Consider the following 17845-nt stretch of genomic DNA (forward strand, 5'->3'; position numbering starts at 1 on the left):
AGCCAAACCTGTGCACTAAAATTATAATTCGGGTTATGTCAAAAAAAATATAATTCAAGTATAAAATTAGAATTAAGTCTTATTAGAATACCTTTTAAGTGAATATTATAAAATGATTATGAATTTTTTTAGAGGGACAAAATTGATATTAATCGAATCTATATCTATATCTATATCTATATATCTATATATCTATATATTTATATAAAGGAAAATCACGGTGTTAAACCTAACTTGTGAGGATTCTAGGCCTTCATCCATTTTTCTCCTTTTTTTTAACTGCACGATATTTACTCAGAGAAAGTCAACGGACATTACTGTAAAGAAAATCAACAAGCAAACTATTAAATTTAGTTTTACGCTTCGTCTCCCAAATCCGCCCAAGTGGTGAACCATTTATGGGTTTATATATATACTCACACAACTAAAATAAGTTATGGGCTGAAACCATGGAGAATTCAAGAACATTCAACTCTTATGGGAAAATATTTCGTTCAATTAGGTGTCTGGTGTGTCTCCTCATTCTTGAGTCACACGGGTTTATGTATACATATACGAGGTATTTTCTTTAGTTTTAAATCCTTTATTTTCAAATATATCTTTACCATATCTATCTGAGCATCTATGTTTTCTGTATATTCTGTTCACAGTTTTTGGGTCTTGCTATCAAACACCTTTGATTTTGTTGGCGTTGTATTGTTAAAAAGGACCAGAAGAGTTGGGAAAAACTGGATTATAAATACCATTTGATTTGGTTCTACAAAGATGTAAAGATTTAGTGTAGTTTGTATTAATTTTTTTGCTTCTTGTGCAGTAAATTTACTGATAATCAGCTTAACAAATATTTCCCCTTATATTCTTTTTATGTGTCAATCCAAGCTTTTTATGTGTCAATCCAAGCTATGTAAAAGTAGCCAGAAATGATTGTGGCCTTCACTTGGAATATCCCTGCTCTCTTTCTTTTTATGTATATGCTGACTTATTTAGATGTCATTTAGTATTTTATTTTTGGTTCTATTAAGTTATTGCAGGGCACAACCGAAGATATCAATGTATATATATAAAGCAAGATATCATGTGGCTGACGGGGCTTTACTCAAATGTTCAAAACCAATTTTCTGAATTTGAGTTCAAATATAATATGTAGATGATCTCAAATTAGATAATTATTTGATGTTTTTAAGATTTTAGTTTTTCCATGTGTGTAATTGTTGTCTGATGCTTTTGGGGTTAGTTTATTTCATGTTTTCTTTTATTTTTGGCCTGGTTTGATGATACTCATGAATGTGTTGGTTCTTCAAATATTGCGGGGAACCTTTTATTAACAAGTTAAATATTTTGCTTATTTTTTAAACAAATTAAGTATGCTACTCACCTACTTATTTAAATTTGTTGTAGGATTGATTTGAAATTGTGCGGGCCAACTCATTTCTGTACTGAATCATATGATATCCCTTACTCTAGGTTTGCCCTATGCACCCATACATTTTTCTTAGTAATGTTAAAAGTCCATACTTCTGCATCTCTAATATTGATGTCATTTAGAAATAAGAATTTTCAGTTTTTCAAGTAAATAATCAACATTAGTCCTATATATAGTTATATAGCCGTGTACATCATCAATGTCGTTGATAATATCTTAAGAGTTAAGGGTGAAAAAGCTGCCACAAAGAAATTCTGCCGATCTGTTATGAAAAATTGTAAATTCATGTTTGCAGGTGAGAGGAGAGAGGATTACCAAGAACTGGTATCATGATGAAATAAGGTAACTGAAGTGATATTTTTTTCATTTTTTGTTGTGCTGCTAATTCCCTACAGAGATGCTAATCTTGCTTACTCCTGAGGATTACTGGCAAGGCTATAATGCTTGATGAGATTATTATTACTGGCAAACACTGTTCTAAAAATCCCCGATTTTTAAAAAAATCCCCGATTAATCCTTAAAAAATATTTGACCGATCTATTTTTTGAAATCCGATTAATATTTATAAATTATTTTTGAATTATATATTTCATAATAAATAAGATAAATATATTAAATATTATTAAAATATTTAAATATATCCGATTTTTGTTCCGATTAATCCATCCGATTAATCCCCGATTTGCCGATTAATCCCTAATCGGTACCTAAACCGATTAGTACCGATTACTGATTTTTACAACCATGCTGGCAAGGCTATAATGCTTGATGAGATTATTAACTATGTGTAATCACTGCAGCAACAAATCGATGTAACATTAACCGATATGCTTTTTATTAATTTATAACTATCCAAATTAAAACTAGCATGGATCCTTTTTGCGGTCTCTAGACTTAATGTTTTACAAATATTTGTTGGTTAAGGTTGTGCCCAAATGTGTTTTGCAGGTCCTTTGACTTTCGTTACAACTAGAGGCAGCAAGATTTATGTGAATCCAGATATTGCTCATGTCTCCTCTGTAAGGGAAAGATTTTCCGCCCTATCCACCAGAGTGGTAGCTGTTCAAGGCCCTGTGGTTGCAAGGCTACGCCTCGAGGAGGCTATGTTCATTAATCGAATTGACTGTCAAAACTCTGGTGAATGCTACCTGTGCTGGTGAATTGAAGGTATGCCCTTGAGTTCCGAATAAATAACTTATATTGGTTGCTAAAGATAACCTGGATCATCATATTTAAATGACAACTTTGCCATATCCTAATTTTGTATGCTGAGGCAGGCAAATCCATATGTCACCATTGTTGTGTGTGCGCCTTTGCATAGACAAAATTTGCAGGTTTTATAAATTATCATATTAGTCCTTTCGTCAGGCTACCATATGTGTTTTATAGTTACTTGTGCGTGTAGTCATGCTGTTTTATAACACCCAAAGCAAACATGAATTTTTACTAAGAGAAATAAGAAAAGATCTTTTAGAAACATATTTTCATTAGACTCTAATAAATACTAATAAGCTCATTTTATTTGGTCTTAATGGAAAATTATATTACTTGGGGTATGCTAATATCTTGTATTAATTATAATATATAAACAATATTTATCAGCCCTTATACCACTTTTTAAAGGCTATATGATTTAAGGATCAGAGGTTCGTTAGAATTGCATACTATGTTATTTTGAATTGAGGATGGCCAGTGGTCAGTATTAATCTAATCAACTCAATCTTTGTCAATCATGAGATTATTACTTTGAAAAAATTGCTCTATAATGAAATGTATGTGCTCATATTTTATGCCAAATGTGCATTATCACCTTAATAAAGAGTGAACCCATATGTGAATATTGATATAAAAGGATTTCGTTAAAACATGCAAGTAAAAACCCATATTTTTGTACAAGGACAATTTTAGAAATTTCATATGAGTTTTATCTTTGCATTATTACGTGTAGCTTCTCAAATCAAGAAGTAACATCATATCTATCCTTGAAAATCAATGATCAAGTCTAACTTATTCTTTTCCACTTGGAAATTTGTCGGTGTCCCAAATACGCCTCCATCATACCATTCTATGCCGGCGGTTTAACGATGTCTACAAAAGATACATCATATACCTTTGCAAAAGATCCATTATCGTCCTTTGTACTAAGCTGATACCTGATTTAACAGTAAAGCAAAAAGTTTGATCATGATAATATGCTAAATTTTAGTATATTTTACCTGCTCCATACAATACTTTCATGTCTTAATAATTATGTACAACTTTGTCATTTTTTATGTGATATATTTTCATTGGGCTATTTAGATGTGAATTTATTTATGTGATAGTTGTTTATTTCTTTACAGTTGAGTGAGATACAATATCTACCACTGACGAGCCGCGGTATCCGATAGTTGTTTTGATCAGCTATAAAACAAAGACATGAGGTTGAGGTTGAATTATATTCTGAAACTTTCTATAATTGCTCAGGTGCTTGGCGAGAAGCGAAAACGGAAGGAACTTATTTCATTCTTAACCGAGAACAATGATCACGACAATAAGAGTTGGGGGTGCTCTTTCCTGATGCTGGAGGCGTGCATATACTATCAATGCACTCATTTTGGCATGTGATCTGGAAAGCAGCCTCCTCCTTTTATGCTTTCTTTGACGAAATTTATGTATAAAATTGGTCCTCAAATTTTAATAAAAGTTTCCTAAATATATAATTTATAAATGGATTGTATTGCTTTATATTAAGTGTGCTTTTAATTTGACTAATTTTGAGTTATTGATTTATTTCAATTTATCTTTCAAATTTAAGAAATGTAGTCGAATTGTACGAGATACGTATAGGGGTGTCTCTTTTTTTTTGAAAAAAAATTTAGGAGAAAATATTAGATGTGTGCTTGTAACTAACATATACCAAATAAATGGACAATACGCTTATGATAAAAAATGAGGATGAAGGTAGAACATGGGAGAAAGAATTAAAGAAAATGTAGACTAAGAAAATGATGATAAAATTGTGAACATCGTGAATAAAAGAATAACATATATTTATCAAAATACAAATAATTTCTAAAATTAAATACGTAGAAGAAGCCCTGACAAAAAAAATAAACTACGATATACTAGGCCTAACCGGAAAACAAAATTGAAAATGAAGTTTGAATTTGTGCAACGCTGAGGCGAATGTTAAATTCGAGACGGCCTCCACGATACAGCAAAAACACAGCCTTAAAAATTTAGTAAAACAAGAAGAAGACAAAAACACAAGTACCTCGTCAGCGATCCCCGTGAACCCTGTGGATAACATCCAGACCATTCGTTCGGACTAACATCAACGGTCCAGAATACATTTTAATCTTGAGTCGCGGATCGATCGCTCAAAACATGTCATCCTATAAAACGCCCACCCCACTCATCATTTCTCCCATCTCACTCTATCGGTTCAGCTTGTTACGTTTCCAAGTACGTCCCCCCCCTCTCTCTCTCTCCCTCCCTCCTTTTAATCAAAACTCTTTCTCTCTCTCTCTCTCTCCCTCCCTCCCTCCCTCATACTCAAAACACTCTCTCTCTCTCTCTCCATTTACACATATACGCACATTTTTAAGGATCTGAAATGCTAAGTAAATTAATTTATTTTCTCTCCCATTTTTCAGGAATCAATTGGTAAAGAGATTACTCAAAGATGTCAGGAAGAGGAAAGGGCGGAAAGGGATTGGGAAAGGGAGGAGCTAAACGACACCGCAAGGTACTCCGAGACAACATCCAGGGAATCACCAAGCCTGCTATTCGTCGATTGGCTCGTAGAGGAGGAGTAAAGCGTATCAGTGGCTTAATCTACGAGGAGACTCGCGGTGTTCTCAAGATCTTTCTCGAGAATGTGATTCGTGATGCGGTTACTTACACCGAACACGCTAGGAGGAAGACTGTGACCGCCATGGACGTGGTTTATGCGCTTAAGAGGCAGGGAAGGACTCTTTATGGGTTTGGGGGTTAGGGTTTGGTTGTTTGTTGTTTTCGAGTTGTGGGAAGTTCGGGTTTGGAATAGTTTGTTTGTTTGTTTAGCTTATGGTGGTATGAACGTGGCTGTGTTTTATGTGTAATTACGTAGTTTTATGTTTAAGTAGTTGAATCAATGATCTGGGGTTTGAATGTAACGAGATATCAATTGGCTGATTAATGCAATGGTATGCTTTTGTTTCTTATTTCTTGTGCTTGCTTTTCTTTATTGTTTACATTTTGGTGTTGTCTTCACAATGCTGATTCTGGTTCTTGTTTAATTATTTGTTTGCAAGTCTGATTTTCAACTTGTTACAATTAAGGTTTTGAAATTGAACCACCGTTAAACATTAAACAACTTGTTTGTTCAGAATATATGAATGTGTTTCAGATGCGCCAGGATTATCAATTCATTGCCTGCTAAAGCGGTACTTCAGGTTTGGTTCTGTATGTATTACAAATTTGTATTCCTCAGTCGCCAGTCTTGTAGTATATCTTGTGTTTCATTTCTCTGCTCGCCTGGTATGAGTAGCCTAATCTATTTCTATATCTAGATTACTTTTCTCAACTTGGTTTGTTAGCTGATGAATATTGGATGAGCTGAACAGTTTAATAATCTTCGGGTTGTAACAAAATGTATTTAAATTGATGTTCTTCAACTTGCAATATTTATCACTTCTACGTTTAGTATGAAGATATAAATAGACACATACTAAAATGAGAATGTAGATGCCTTCTTTTATTTGGTAAATGCATGTTTAAAGTAATGGCTTGAATACTACCTACATTTTCTTAGATAGAAACATAAACACACAATTATACAAATATAAGAACGTATATAATCTGTGCCGGTGGGCAAGTGCAATTTCAATACATTAGCTCCAAGACAACTTAATTTCTATCTCAGTTGATTCTAAAGCTTCCGCGTAGTTAGCTACATTAGCTGGATCACAGGGTTAAATGTAAGCTATGCAGGTTCTAAATTCTACTGTGAATCAGTGACTGACAAAGCAACCCTTGCTGCCTTTAACTTACAACCAAGGACTGAAAGCCAGAGTAGCTACGTCAATCAGACCTGTTGAAGATTTTATAGATAATAATCTCCAACTAGTTGTTCGAAACGTGGTCTTATTCCGTCTTGTCCTTTGTCTTTCTAGAATCTGAAGCTCCACTTCTACACCTACCGACTAACTTCAGAACCTCGTCAATTAAAATAACCGGGAAAGCAACAGCCAAGACTAACAACCATTCATTCAGGCTTAGTGGTACTATGCCAAATACTTGAGCAAGGAAAGGGACATAGAGGATCAGGAAGTGCAGGCCAAATGAGACTGACATTGCTAATAGAAGCCATGGGTTGACCCAAGGAGGCATTGTCAAGAGACTCACATCCTCTGAGAGGGCATTAAGGGAATTGAACATCTCGATCGCAACCAATACAGATAGAGAGAGGGTCATCACTTTTACTTTCCCAGTCTGAAAGTAATCACATGGATTTGCATCAAAGTTAAACACTTGAAATCCAGCTGTGAAAGGTGAAGCTGAGAAGTTTTCCCAGGAGTTGCACTGATCCCAGTTAGCAAGTTGCGCATATGTAACAAGGCTGTGGCCATCTTTACTTAGGTCAATTCCTAGGAAAGAGTTGCATGTGTACCAGATGACGAATACTCCAACAGTCGCTATCCCGACATAAAGTCCAATAACCTGCAACGAAAATGTATGAAAGTATAAAGCACTTTTTTTTAATATATAGCAGAGTAGTAATCAGTTCAAACATCTTAAACAGTTAAAAAATTAATATTTTTGGTACCAGATAACGGAATAAGATCCATGCACTAATTAAAGAATCATCACTTTTACGAGGCGGTTTCTTCATTATGTACTTGTCAGGCGGATTGAACCCCAAGGCTGTTGCAGGGGGTCCATCGGTGACTAGATTGACCCACAGAAGCTGAACAGGAATAAGGCCTTCTGGTATACCTAAAGCAGCTGTGAGGAATATAGAGGCAACCTCACCAATATTTGAGGAAATCATGTACCTGTCATGATTTTCATAAAGCCACTGTAAGTATCACACATCAGTATAATAAGTACTCTGCACACAAGATAAATTTAGGGCCAGTGAGCTTTAGCATTTCGTGCAAGTGAATAAAAATCCATTAGTTTTGAGATCCCATCTTCTGAAAAAGTTTAAAAGAGCAGGAAGCTTCCTTGCAGGAAAAGGCAATATTGTCTCGACTCCATAGAGCATGTTAAATTGAGGTGATCAACAACTAGTAGTTTAATTAAATCATTTTAAAACTGTATATATTAAATATATTATAATACTTTTAGGTGCCCTAACTGCAATACCGAGGTATAAATTATATTACGTGCAACAGAAGTTAGAATAAAAGATGTATCTTAACTAAACTTGACCTTTGGTTGGTAACTATTCAAAATTTCTTTCATGTTTGGGTAACTGATTGAAAGAATAAAGAAGAATGCAGTTAGCATATACTAAAAGACATGCAAATTAGATCTAGTAGCAAAAATAACTGCAAGTTAATGAAAACAAGTTTTGATTCGGAGAAAATTTGGACATGTATAAATAACAGAAATAAAATTAGTGTTTGGGAAAGAAAAGTCTACTTGCCTTCCTAAAGGAAATAGGAATGCAATTCCAATCACACATTTCCCTTTTTCATGTCTTGGTCCTTCACTCGATATTACATTAATAAAATTAAGGACCAGTAAACGGATACTTTAGACTCACTATGTGACTAGATAAACTGCATTAGTTTATCTTGTTTAGGAATAACTTGTGCTCGAAAGACACGAAAGGGAAAATTTCATAACTGTTAATCACATAGAGAGACTTTGGAAATATATCAATCACCCTGTCTTTAAATTTGAGAACTTAATATACACAAAGGAAGTTTACTCTCTCATAGTTCTAAATTACAAGTCATCGTTCTCTCTAGTGTTTTCTTGCTGGGCTCATTTTTTCTTCTTGATCCCTTGATTCAGGTAGACAGACAAGATACAATTATCATACAGCAATAAGGATTCCTACACCTCCAAAGTATCAGATTTTCCTATATCTCAAAGTTAAAATACAAAAAAATGAATATTAGACCTGATGAAGGCCTTCATATTGTTGTAGATAGATCTTCCTTCACCAACAGCAGCAACAATTGTGCTGAAATTATCATCAGCTAAAACCATGTCTGACGCTTCTTTAGCAACCTAATACCAGTTAAGCAATGCATATTAAAGTGATAAAAAAGAGAGTAGCAGAGAAACTTCAAAGTAATATAACGAGTAGCATCATCAAAGGTGATGATATAAGAAACCTCCGAGTTTCCTTTGCCCTTACAATCACGGAGATACATTAAATAGAATAATTTCTTGTAAGAGCAAAATTTTTGGAATCACACATATGTGCATAACTTTAATCAAGTGAAAACATATAAATGATAATGCACTATATTGTACAGTGTACACCATTATTTATTTGAGTAAGCTATGCTCTTGCAGTTAAACCGAAAGTTAAGAAATTTTGTAAAGGGTGGCAATGAACTTTTGAATATACAATACATAATGAGTTTCCAGATAACGGTTGCCTAGTTCATAACAAAGCTCAAGAAACAAGGCAAGCCAGAAAAACCCTACAAACAAACCTCCAAGTGTATAGCTTAAATTCCAGAATCTATTAGCAGTAAAACAAACCAAGAAACTAAAGAGAAGATAAACCTCGGTTCCTGCAATGCCCATGGCAATACCAATGTCAGCCAGTTTTAATGCTGGTGCGTCATTGACCCCGTCACCTGTCATTGCAACCACTTCACCATCTTCTTTGAGCAACCTCACTATCTCTTGTTTATGCCTTGGTTCCGCCCTGGAGAATAGGAGGCCTCCACTTTGCCTTAGATGAGTTCTTTTGTCACGATGATCCATAAACTCTTTCCCAGTTAAGCTTTTAGAACCGATGTTCTCACTTGGTCCAAAAACACCTATTTCACGGCAAATAGCTTCTGCAGTGTTTTTGTTATCTCCTGTTATAACCATAACCTGAATGCCCGCTGCTCTGCAATCCTCAATGGCCTGACGAACCTCTTTACGAGGAGGATCCTTTTGAACATGTAAAATAATGGAGATATCTATCAATCATTCCTTCTAGTTTATTTTAGAGGTAATATTTATTAATTTTATTGCTACTTACCCTTAGACCAGCCAAACCAGCAAAGACTAGTTTATTTTCAATAAAGGAATAATAAGTAGGATTGAGCAAAAGCTCATGAGCAGGATGGTCTTCATTGCCCGTATATGTTGCAAACTCTGGAGGGTATTCCTTGTATGCAAAACCCAAAACTCGTAATGTTTTTGATGACATTTCCTGAAGGCTTTGTAAGATAATATCCTTGGCATCTTGGTCAAGTTTTACAACGGAACCATCAAGTAACTGGACAAAGTGGCTTCTTTCCAACAAATTTTCTACCGCGCCCTGCCAAAAATAACATGGGGATCAAGACTAATATCAAAACACATGGTACATTCTGAACAATTAACAAAAAATGGGAGTGAAAAGCATTGTAACTTCCAATGCCATTGGAAATAAAAGTCCCCACTACACACAATGAAAACTTCAGGACGAATGTAAACAGAAAGTGATTGCTTGAAACTAGACATGCATAACACCACCCATGCAACAATTATTGGTAAATAAAAGAATCAGTGCAACTGTGTTAGACTATGCCATCTCCTTTTCACAAGATATATAAAAGTATAAAGGAAAATAGAACAGCATAAGTGACGCATATATTCAGTATCCAAAATCTTAGTATCAAATAAAGAACTAAGAAGGGAATTTACTATTGAATACATAATTTTTATGCTCTCTCAGTCTTACTTTAACTGCATTTAGTTCACGTAACATACATACTTCTATAACCAGTGAAGGAGATGGAAGGAAAAACCAGTGTGATCCAAAATATGTTTAGTATTTATTTTGCTATATACATACATACATACATACATACATAGATACATACATACATACATATATATATATACTAGCTTAAAACCAGTGCACGAATTGCACATATTTTTTTTAATATTACATAATTTTAAAAAAATACTTGAATTCAATTCTTAATTTTGTTCATTTAAAATTTTAAATTATATGATTTCATGATAATTATATAAGTAAACTTATATGTTCATAACTTTTTAGAACATTTAAACTTATTTAAAGTGATAACATTGGTAAGGGGGAAATATTATTATAATGAAATTATTATTTTATTGAGGGTAAAAATATAATGTCTCCATTATGTTGGTACCTTATTTTAGCATGGTGATTACTTAATCGATTAACTATAACTCTATAAAAAATATTTGAAAAATGCAATATTACTGATTGAACGATATAGTTTTTTTGATAATTTTAAGTGTATTTAAAAAAATTTATATTTTAAATAAAATTTGATTTTTTATTTCACATGAATAGGATATGATTTATACTTAGTCTATTATTAATTTGATTTATCTCGGATCAGTGATTTACATTATTTTATTTTAGCCCGATGCCCAATACACCGACCGAATAAGATAATTTTTTTTAGACTGAATAATTAGTATATATGTTTTTTTGTTGGTCGAATTGTATTTTTATTTTAGTTTTGTGTTAGTCTGAATCAATTGTATAATGTATTTTTTTATCGTGGATAAATAAAATATATTATTTTGTTTATCCAAGTTCATTGGTATAATTTTTTTGGAAGAATTGATAGTATTATTATTTTATCTTAACCTGAGTTACATTATATATCAACCAAATCTTAAGAATTATATTTAGTTTGTTTAAATTTAATTTAGCCCGAAGTAACAAATTAGAATGAATAGAACTCAACATGAATTAAAATTTAAATTGGTAGAAGAAGTTGAATTTAATATAAATTATAGTGATATAGAGTTCGATATAAAATAGAATTGAAATTGATAAAATAATAGAGGAAGTTGACTTCAATATCAATTAGAACTAGAATTGATCGACCCAATAATTAGAATTAGAACAATTAAATAAGGGTAATTAAGTAATTTCAGCGAGTACCGACCGTCCGACTACCAAACTTTTAATGTTTCGTCTATTATAATATAGTATAAATATATATATTTGGTTGAACCTATAAAAAAGTAATTAATTTACTGATATAATATATTAAGGTCTTTAAATAATAACTAAAAATATATTAATAAATAAAAATAACATTTAAAATACTGATCTTATGATTATTTTATACTTATATTAAATTTGGATTTAAAATATTATTTATATATGTTAGTTATTGTTTAAAATTTCAAATATTCACTTCTTATTTATTTATTTATGTAATACTTGTGCCCACAATATAATTTTATGTAAGAAGCTCAGGCAAATCTTCATTTATATTATCTCAAAAATATATATTAAGGTTAGATATAATAAGAATGGATCTGGTTAATTTCTTATGAGCTAGTCTTCTAGGTGGCTAAGCTGTTAACTAGAACCGGTGTCAAGATTTTTTCCCCGAGTTTGGTGATGGATTGGTTTTCCTTCAGAAAGCTACTATTTAAGCCATATCATGATAGCTATATTCAAGCCTTCAGCTGTACAATCCATGGTTATGTCTACACCAGAACTTTTGATATTTTAAACCTCTAATCTTGTCAGATAAGTCTGTCAAACAGTTATAAAGACAGATTTGCTAGAATTTGCTTCCTAAAGGTTTTATTTTAGTAAACTCACATCCTTTTAAAAATAAAAGAATTTAAAAAAGAAAGAAAAGGAATCACTGAGCGTCAAATATATCTTGCACTTGCACCAATTTATTCTAGATTTGCAAAAAAATAGTATTTGAATATGAAAAAGGTAGTACCTTTACAAGCAATGACTTTTTTCCTAGCTTAGAATTCACTATCACTCCCATTGATTTCCTATCTCGGTCAAACTCAAGTGTTGCAATGCGGGCCTCACTTTCGGTCCACGCTCTACAACAACCTAAACTTGTTAAGAATTAAGAAGGGAACAAATAGTATTAGAAATCTGAAACAACAGGACAATGTAAGATCAGTTGACTTTTCGAGTATTGACATACGTTGTGGATCACCATGATCAGAGAATGGACCCGAATCCAGTCCAACAGGAAGTCCCATTTTCTCAACAAGAACCTGTACACAGAACAAAAATCTATCAAGAAATACACACATCGGCCCTTTTGGGCACAATTTGATATAAAAGGCCTAAAACAGTGCAATTCAGAAAAATGGCCCTTTTGACACAGAAAAGTGCAAGTTGAAATCATGTTAGTTCAAAACACAGGTTTTAGCTGCATTTATGCTGGTCAGCAAGTTTTACTTATGTTTAAAAAAGAGAGAGGAAACACGACTTAAGGTTGCATTATTTAAAAAAAGTAAAAATGAAAAAGTGGAATGAGCTAAAGCCCAATGCAGCAGTCCAACTTCAGTGACAGTGTTAAGGTAATATTATAAACACATCTTTTTGTTACGTTCTGTAAATGCTATAGGGCTAGTTATTTTGAATAGTCCCTTTTTGGGTATATTTCTTTCAAGTTGTGCTAAAAGGGTCTTTTTTCTCCAAATTATATATACTACAAACTTTTTATTGTCAATTAGTCTCCTCAGTCATTATTTTGTTTTACCTAGAAATATACATAATGTAATGCTCGACAGTTGGCACCCAAATTTTGTACTTGTCAGCAAGAGAATGGATATAATTTTCTATATATTCTAATATTAAGAAAACATGAAGTTAAAAACTGGGATATGCTTATATTATCTTACCTTTAATGCTGCTTCAGTTGGCATTCCACTAGCAACATACTGATTCCCTGTTTGTTCAATACTGGAATCATTACACAAAGCAGCAATTCTCGCAATAGTTTGAATGTTAGTATCCATTTGACCTAGAGTCCAGTCTTGTATATTTCCATCAAAAGGATCATATGTGGTCCCTTGCACATCAAATGATCTGACAAAATTTGCACTGGAACCCATTGCAACCAACTTGGCCACAGCCATCTGATTAGTCGTTAAAGTACCGGTTTTGTCTGAACAAATCACAGTCGTGCAACCAAGAGTTTCAACACTAGGCAGCTTCCGAACAAGGGCATTTTTCTGAGCCATCTTACGTGTGCCTAGGGCTAAGCATGTTGTAATAACAGCAGGTAAACCTTCTGGAATTGCAGCAACTGCTAATGCCACTGCAATTTCAAAGTAATAAGTGCACTTCTCGAACGAGAACTTAAAATTTGTCGGCCAACCATTAACATACTCCCAAGATAAAAAGTATTTAACATTAATTAGCCAAACCAATGCACAAATTAAGCCAATTAATAAAGTCAGAACCTCTCCAAATTCATTCAACTTCTTTTTCAACTGTGTATCTTCCTCACTCTGTGAAGCTTCATGAATTTGGGAGTGCACCTTCCCTATCTCCGTATTCATACCAATTTGAGTAACTAAAGAAATACAAGTCCCATTCACAATAGTTGTTCCTGCAAACACCATACATTTCTTGCCCTGAATGTCAGAATCTTCTCCCACAGGCTTAACATTCTTACTAACAGCCTCACTCTCTCCTGTCAACGAGCCTTGTTCAACGCGAAGAGTAGAGCTTATTAAATGCACAACCCTCATATCAGCAGGTACTTTATCCCCAACCCTAAGTTCAACAATATCACCAGGAACAAGTTCCTTTGCAGGCAAGTTGGTAACCTTTTTCCCATTTCGAATCACACAAGCTTGTTCCGACTGAATTTCTTTAAGAGCCTCCAAAGCTTTCTCCGCATTACTCTCCTGCCACACTCCCACAAACGCATTCACAATCAAGATCAAAAAAATAACTAGAGGCTCAACAAAAGCCGTAATTTCCATTTCCCCACCTTCATCCCCATCGTACCACGCCAAAACAAACGAAACCACAGCAGCAACAAGCAAAATCCTAACTAAAGTATCGTTAAACTGATCTAAAATCAAACTAAACATCGACTTTCCATCGTGCTTATCTAACTCATTACTTCCATAAATCAGTCTCCTCTTCTCAACTTGTTCGGAAAATAATCCAATCTCTCTATTAACCTGCAAAGCCTCTTCGCATTGGCTAACGTCTTTCGACCACGCAGGAAATACTACTTTATCTAACTCATTATTCTCCCTCTTGCCATTATCCTCCCCTCCTTTGCCCATAGAATACCTCAATTTGATTATTATATATTAATAATCACAATTTAACAACAAACTTTTTAATTCATATAAATTCGAGATTTATCCCACCTAGTATGAACAAAAAAACAATCACTAAATTAATCACAATTTCAAACTAGAATAAAAAATTTAATATGCACAAGCTAAGAAAATGGATCATATATAAATGCTAAATATGAAGAATTAGGGTTAAAATTAACTAAAATTGAAGTTTCTCTCTCTAGAAAGTGAAGAGTGAGAGAGCAAGCAACTAGGAGTGTAGCAGCGGTTGAATAGCCTAGAAAGAGGAGGCAACTGTTAACTAACTCTATTCCACGTGTCATCACCCAATACTATCTGGCGGTTGCAGATTATTTATGATTAAAAAAAATGTAAATAAATATTTATGTAATACGGTTAAAAATACCAACAAAGAGGACTATAAAAATTAGGGGTGTACAGACGAACCGCTCAATCACTCGCAACCGAACCATATTTTGCGGATAATCGCGAAACGCGGGTTGGTTGTAAATGTAAATTTTAAAAACCGCTTATTCGTGGTTTGGATGCGGTTTTAAATTCTTGAAAATCGCAAAATCGCAACCACAACTACATATATTTATAATAAAATATATTTTCAAAAATATAGTTGATATCATATAAATTAATAAGTATACACAATTATTAACTAATCTTAGGTTAATGTTAAGACTTCGTTCATAATATTCATAATCATTATAAGATATATAACCAAACAAATGGAAAATGTAATCAACATATAATCTTTTTTATCCTTTTCTTTTTTCTTTTCTCTTGCCTCCATATTTTTGTACGATTTTAATATCCTTACTCCACACGGAACATTAGTTTGTATTTTATTTTTGAATGTAAATTTATCACGTAACTTAAACTTGAATTTATTAATATTCTGAATTTATTTTTTGTAAATTATTAATTATTTTAAAATAAGTGGTTGAACCGCAAAACGATCCGCAATTACTCGCAAATTCGCAACCGCAAATGACGCGGTTAACCGCAACCACAAATGCAGTTGCGGATGACAATTTTCTAAAATCGCTCTTCGCGGTTTGGTTCGACTTTTACCTCAAAATCGATCCGATCTGAACCGCGTACACCCCTAATAAAAATATTAGATTATCAGACTTCAGAGAGACAGCGTACTAGAAGTACAAATGATATTACTTGACTATTTATCAGTCAATAGTTTTTCGAAAATTAAAAATGGGTGCAAATGAAAATTGATTTGACAAGAGTTATTTATCTTTAAGAGCAACTCCAAGAGTCCGGTCTAAGGTTCGGTCCAACCTCGGTCCAACTCTAATATTTTGGTCTAAATTTCGGTCAAAATCTTAAAATATTTATTTAATTATTTTAAGGTCTTATAATAATAAATATATTATTTTTGTATGATGTAAGATATTATCTTTATATTTTATTATTATTATTAATTACTTATTTTATTTTAAAATTGTTAATAAATGAATAATAGAATTCTAATTAAACTTCAAATATATATATGAAAAATAGTAAACACATTTAGTTATAATTTTTATAATAAAACCGTTAATAAAACATTACATTTAAATAAGAAAAGTACAAATATTAATTAAATCTTAAAACATCGTTAACTAATACTAATTCTCAGAATTAGTATATTCTTCCACAAATACTCAATTAGTGCATTTCGAAACGCAATATGAGCCTCCTTATTTCTAATTTATGTTGTGTTTCAAATTAAATTTTATGTGTTGTAATCTTTATTTTAAATGTATTCTTAATTTGAATTCAAGAAATGTAATGATATTTATTTAGTTACATTTAAATTTTTTAATTTAAATTATTATTTAAATAAATAATAATAATATCCTAATATCGGTTAATTGCATTTATAAATATCCGAAATCAAAATTTTATGTAATAAATTAAAAGAAATACATTAAAAACTATTTGGACCGAGATTTAGGCCACTGCTAGGTGAATTTGGACCGAAATTGGTACAAATTTAGACCTTTAGGCCACTCTTGGAGTTGGCCAAATTGACTGGACAGAGGCGAGTGCACTTGTGGTCCGTGACCACATGTGGACCATCAGAATTTGGAGTCCATTTGATTATTGCAAATATTTAATGCATTCATTACAGGAAATGTATTATTGTTATTTAAATTAAAATGGGTAATCATTTTTATGTGTACATAGTAATACTTTATAATATAAATTATTTTCTCGGATCCGTTGAGGATAATAATTAAATAAAAAATTATTATTGTTCATCTTATACTTTTTTAGTTAGCAATTTTGTTACTTTTTGGGTAATAAAAAAGTGCAAATTCGAGTTTGAACTGTATCAAAATAAGCGCATATCGAGTGTGCATGCAAATGCAAGTTGAAATGCTAAAAACAATCCCTGGAAACAAAAAGAAACAAATAAAGAACAATACAAAATCTCATTAAAGCGTAGGGACCATGAACCAAATTAATGCAAGTGCCTTACGAGAGGGTCTCCATCAAGTAGGCTCCTCCCCTAGCCACGGCGAAGATGACAAAATCAAAGCATTGCGATTTGGAGCTTAGTAAATTAATAATTTTAACACTGTTTCTAAACTCCAACTCATATAGTCATATATGTCCTGTCCAACCCTCGGTTGTTATGGAGGATTTTCATAAAACATTCGGTTATTTTTTGAAGGAGTTACGCTAAACATATAGCCCGGGAGATGTGACAGTAATGGAAATTTTAGGTTCGAATCGAAGCAAATGCACTGCACGTAGAGCTGGCCAAATGAACGGGCCGAGCGGACCAGGCCGAATTTTGAACGTGCCGGTTCATTCACAACTAAACTCGTGAACGGCCCGTGAGACTATACGGTCCGTGCCGAGCCGTGCCGATTAAAGAAATCAATAACCCGTGAACGCCCTGCGAATTTGGCGATTTATACGGTTCAGTGTTTAGACAAATAAACAAATAAGTTACACATGGATGCAAATTACAAATGGTAGGTTGTTAACTCGAGAATTGGCGGGCCGGTTTATATTTTAAACAAAATTGGTGGTACTACCTTCGGTGAAGTTAAGGGACCACCTCACTCTCTACTTGTTGTCTACGTACTCTTCTGTGACTCCACCCTCCCTCTGGCGTCACTCTATACATATACTGTTGCATGTATATCATGTAATCCCAATTTTAAAAAGAAATAA

General features: G+C 33.1%; 2 protein-coding genes and 1 long non-coding RNA gene across 3 annotated transcripts; 2 read left to right on the top strand and 1 right to left on the bottom strand.

Annotated features, from left to right (window-relative positions):
- The first annotated feature begins 293 nt into the window (after positions 1 to 293).
- On the top strand, positions 294 to 4157 carry LOC141667334 (uncharacterized). The gene is made up of 5 exons (XR_012552595.1): positions 294 to 559; positions 1399 to 1464; positions 1719 to 1765; positions 2372 to 2590; positions 3766 to 4157. It is a non-coding gene; the product is annotated as an uncharacterized LOC141667334 (long non-coding RNA).
- Positions 4158 to 4740: 583 nt separating this feature from the next.
- Positions 4741 to 5610, top strand: LOC141668587 (histone H4). The gene is made up of 2 exons (XM_074475519.1): positions 4741 to 4870; positions 5062 to 5610. Exon 2 carries the CDS (start codon positions 5091 to 5093, stop codon positions 5400 to 5402), a length of 312 nt encoding a protein of 103 aa, XP_074331620.1. The 5' UTR covers positions 4741 to 4870; positions 5062 to 5090; the 3' UTR covers positions 5403 to 5610.
- Positions 5611 to 6209: 599 nt separating this feature from the next.
- LOC141667582 (calcium-transporting ATPase 4, endoplasmic reticulum-type-like) lies at positions 6210 to 14911 on the bottom strand. The gene is made up of 8 exons (XM_074474129.1): positions 13229 to 14911; positions 12523 to 12595; positions 12304 to 12425; positions 9609 to 9890; positions 9140 to 9517; positions 8523 to 8632; positions 7215 to 7443; positions 6210 to 7108 (listed from the first exon to the last, which is right to left on the bottom strand). The coding sequence occupies exons 1-8, from the start codon at positions 14630 to 14632 to the stop codon at positions 6533 to 6535; spliced, it is 3174 nt and encodes a 1057-aa protein (XP_074330230.1). The 5' UTR covers positions 14633 to 14911; the 3' UTR covers positions 6210 to 6532.
- Between the last annotated feature and the right edge of the window lie 2934 nt (positions 14912 to 17845).

The sequence above is a fragment of the Apium graveolens genome, chromosome 6, assembly GCF_009905375.1.
Source record: "Apium graveolens cultivar Ventura chromosome 6, ASM990537v1, whole genome shotgun sequence".
NCBI lineage: Eukaryota > Viridiplantae > Streptophyta > Magnoliopsida > Apiales > Apiaceae > Apium > Apium graveolens.